This window comes from Ischnura elegans, chromosome X (assembly GCF_921293095.1).
Source record: "Ischnura elegans chromosome X, ioIscEleg1.1, whole genome shotgun sequence".
In the NCBI taxonomy this organism is placed as follows: domain Eukaryota; kingdom Metazoa; phylum Arthropoda; class Insecta; order Odonata; family Coenagrionidae; genus Ischnura; species Ischnura elegans.
The window spans coordinates 118353158-118357351 of NC_060259.1; the positions used below are offsets into that span (position 1 = coordinate 118353158).

At 46.1% G+C, this 4194-nt stretch overlaps 1 protein-coding gene across 1 annotated transcript; it reads right to left on the reverse strand.

Annotated features, from left to right (window-relative positions):
- Window positions 1-311: 311 nt before the first annotated feature.
- Window positions 312-3716, reverse strand: LOC124171288. Its single transcript, XM_046550433.1, has one exon. The coding sequence runs from the start codon at window positions 3714-3716 to the stop codon at window positions 312-314; it is 3405 nt and encodes a 1134-aa protein (XP_046406389.1).
- Between the last annotated feature and the right edge of the window lie 478 nt (window positions 3717-4194).

A 4194-nucleotide genomic window follows, 5' to 3' on the forward strand; every position in this document is an offset into this window, starting at 1 on the left:
TCCGTGATGAAGGCTCACTTTCATTGCATGTGGCATGTTCCACATAAATACAAGTAATGAAAAAGGAAACTGAAATATCACTCGATATTTACACAAACGACACTTGATGAAATCACTGACACTCTCACTAATAAATTATCACTCACAATAATTCACTAGTTTACTTGATAAAAAATGTCACCTATTTACAATGATAACTGAAAATAAGTCCATTAAATCATGAAAGTTTATGATTAAACACGATTCTCTCAGTCTGCAAATAAAACTTATACAAATGGAAATTTTCAAAAATGAAATTCAACGTTCAAATTTTAGCTTTCCTCTTTAGGCAAGGGACAGAGTTTGTTGACCGCCCGCCGTATTAGCCCGGCAGTCGTTCTCACTGTCGCCACTCTCGAAACCCCATCCTCACCGGGGTGGAGCTGCACGATGCGACCGAGGCTCCACCGGAGAGGGGGTAGATTGTCCTCCTTGATAAGGACCAAGTCGCCTTGCTGCATGCTGGGTGCCTCTCTGGTCCACTTGGGTCTAACCTGGAGGCTGGACAGGTACTCCTTGTGCCAACGAGACCAGAAATGCTGTTGCATCCTGGTCACGTGCTGCCATCTGGATAGACGATTGACGGGGATATCAATCATATTTGGGTCAGGGATGGCAGTGAGTGCGTCACCAATTAAGAAATGGCCAGGAGTCAATGGATTGAGGTCATTAGGATCTGATGACATTTGGGTAATTGGTCGGGAGATAAGGCACGCCTCTATCATAGTTAAATAAGTGTATGTCTCCTCATACGTGAGGGATGCGTTCCCAACAATTCTCCTGAGATGATATTTGAGTGAACGGACAGCCGCTTCCCAAAGGCCTCCAAAGTGGGGTGAACGAGGGGGAATTAAGTGCCAATTGATGCCTTGTGAGGATGAGTAGTGATGAAGTCTTTCCTGGTGTGACTTCGATGAGAATACTTTCTTGAGATCCTTCAATTCCCGATTCGCTCCCACAAAATTTGTGCCATTGTCTGAATAAATGTCGCTGCACTTTCCTCGTCGAGATGTGAAGCGCTTTAAAGCTCCCAAAAATGCTTCTGTCGTCAAATCCCCCACTAATTCAAGATGCACTGTCTTGGTGGAGAAGCAAACAAATACAGATATATAAGCCTTGATTGGCTGAGATCCTCGACGACGACTAGTTTTTACATAAATGGGGCCGCAATAATCAACCCCGCACCTTAAAAAGGGGCGAGTTGGTTCAAGTCTCTGTCTTGGTAAATTACCCATTAACTGTGGTACAGCCTTAGGGTTACTGCGAAAGCATCTTGTGCATTGATGTACGATCTGACGGCAGAGATTTCTTCCACTTAAAGGCCAGAAACGTTGCCGTATTGACGAAAGAAGCAGTTGCGGTCCAGCGTGAAGTTGCCTGATGTGTTCTTGCATCACGCTCAATTTTGTAAGATGATGTTTCGGAGGCAAGACAATTGGATGCTTCTGACTATAGGAAATATTAGAGGAACTTATTCTTCCTCCCACCCGGATCACGTTGTTTTCATCCAGAAATGCATGCAGATTTTTCAAGCTTGTTTTCCTGCTAACTTGATTTTTCCGCTGAAGGTCATGAAGCTCATTAAAAAACACTTCTCTTTGAGCTGCTTTAATCAACTGCGTAAGAGCCGCCTCTATTTCTCGAGCCGTGAGCTCTCCCGTTTTCCTCTCAGTGCGTGACTTTGAGGCGTTGTGTCTGAATCGCAGGCAATAAGCCGTTACCCTCTGCAATTTGGATAATGACGAATAGCGCTGGATTAATTGGTTCACCTCCACTGCAATTAAAGCGGTGGCCATTGGTCGTTTCTCGGGGAGCTCTAGCATCTCAATGAATGATTCTGGCGGCCATTCATTTTCATGTCCATTCATCCAAGGCGGTCCTTGCCACCATGATGCCATCTCGTGCAATTGTTGTGGGGTAATCCCCCTGGAAATGTGATCCGCTGGATTGTCCACTCCTCTGATATGCCTCCATTTGCATTTACTTGTGAGCTCGTGGATCTCGGCAACCCTGTTGGCGACGAAAGTCTTCCAATCGGATGATGGTGCCTTCAGCCATGAGAGGACCACTGTAGAGTCTGACCACAGAGTAGGGCTTCCCGAAAATGAGAGTGATGATGAGACCTTTTGAATGAGGTTTGCGAGGAGTACTGCTGCGCAGAGTTCTAGCCTGGGAAGAGTGGTTTTCTTCAGCGGCGCCACTCGCGACTTGGAGCATAGAAGACGCATCATGAATTTTCCATCTGATTCGATGGACCTGACGTATACACATGCACCATAAGCGGATTCTGAGGCATCACAAAAGCCGTGAATCTCATAAACACTGCAATTCTTCGCAATAACGCGCCGGGGAAGTCGCAAATCATTTAGGCATCTGAATGATTCACGGAAATCAAGCCATTTTGAATGTAGCTCCGCAGGAAGTGATTCATCCCATTCCAATCTGAGTTCCCACAGTCGCTGAAGGAATATTTTTGCCTTTAGAATGATTGGTCCTATAAGACCCAGAGGATCAAATATCCTTGCAAGATCGGAAAGAACTGATCGTTTAGATACTCGGGCTTTACAATCGAAGTTCTTCGTGTCGAAATGGAAGACATCCGCGTTTGGATTCCAAAGAATTCCCAGGCTCCTGATGGTGTTGTTTCCTTCCGGACGAATCTGATAAGATGCCTCCCTGTGGTTCAATGGGATTTTCTTCAGCAATGCGGGATGATTAGAGCACCATTTTCGAAGCTTAAAACCTCCTCTTTCTAGCAATGTGATAATTCCTTCTTGAATTTTCTCAGCCTCCTCGATCGAGCTGCTGCCTGTGAGGAGATCATCTACGTAGAAATCTTTCATCACCACTGCTGCAGCGCGAGGATCACGATGCGATTCTTTCCTTGGTGGATGGTCCTCTTCCTCTACGACTAACTTTATGTGCCCAAGATCTCGATATTCCTTCATGAATAAAGAATATGCTAATTTCCTCTCCTCGTCCCTTTGAAGTCGCTTCTCAATCATCATAAAGGTGCGATTGGCGATTTGCTCAGAATCTCCAAGGTGACTGATGTCTCCTTTGATGGGTAGTCTAACGATGAAGCGCCCATCTGCCCCTCTTGTGGTGTTTTTCTTGAAATGTTCTTCACATTTCACCTTTTCTGCTGAGAGTTTTGAAGCCGGTTTGCACTCCTCTAATTTCCAGAAGTTTTTTACCTGGTCTTCCAAGTTTGTCTCCACGCTAAAATGGCATGATGATGACGATGACGCTGTTGACGCCTCCCCCTGGCATGGAAGACTTGCTGTAGTGGACTGTATTTTTGTTGAAGACGGAATGAATGGTGTTGAATTTGCTGATAGATTTATTTGCGGGAGCTTCACGGGAGCAACATCGTGGCCCTTTTCCTTTGATTTGCTTGCGGTGGGTGATTGTATTATTTGTTCGGCCTTTGAGACGGCATCAAAATACGCGTCTTCGAATTCCTCCCACTCTCCTTCGCTTCCCGCATTCAATAATTCGATCTCAGATTGCACATCTTCGAATTTCTGCCAAATATCCTTAAATTTCTCCAGGCGGAGACGCAATTCATGGATTCCATCAGGAATCTCAACTCTTTCCACAAAATTCTTAAATCTAGTGACTCTAGCCTTGATATGCCCGCGTTTTATAATTAATTCTTTAATTTTCTCTGCCATCGCTCTGAGAAACGTGCCTTAATGGGTCAATTAGCAGTGGGGAAATGACAGGAAAGGGTATGCACTCACTGCCTACCTTGTGCTGCGATGGCTGCGTAATGCTGCGCTGCTGGTGCGCCGATGCCGCTGCGGTGACTGATGTGTCCTCCGCTGGTTGGATGGCACCTCTCTGGAGATGCTGATTGATGAATGATAGTGCTGATGGTCCTCTGCTTGAAGACCCCGATTTGAGTGTTTGCCGGGAGATGCCTCGCGATGAAATAATCTTGCGCCGATGCACAAAGATTCCAATTATGATTGCCGATCACTGGTGTGATCCGGCCCGAAGGACCAAAAATGTTCGCGCAATCCGGCCCGAAGGTGGCACAGAAGAAATGCGCGCGGGGACGTGTGCCCCGGGTTATGATGAAATGAAAGGCGAGGACACCTTCAATCAAATTTAGTTTATTCGCGCGCAACTCGCGGGGAAGCGCACGCT

What these genes read in the sequence shown, in the direction of transcription:
- LOC124171288 (XM_046550433.1), bottom strand. Translation starts at nt 3,716, where the DNA reads ATGGCAGAGAAAATTAAAGAATTAATTATAAAACGCGGGCATATCAAG.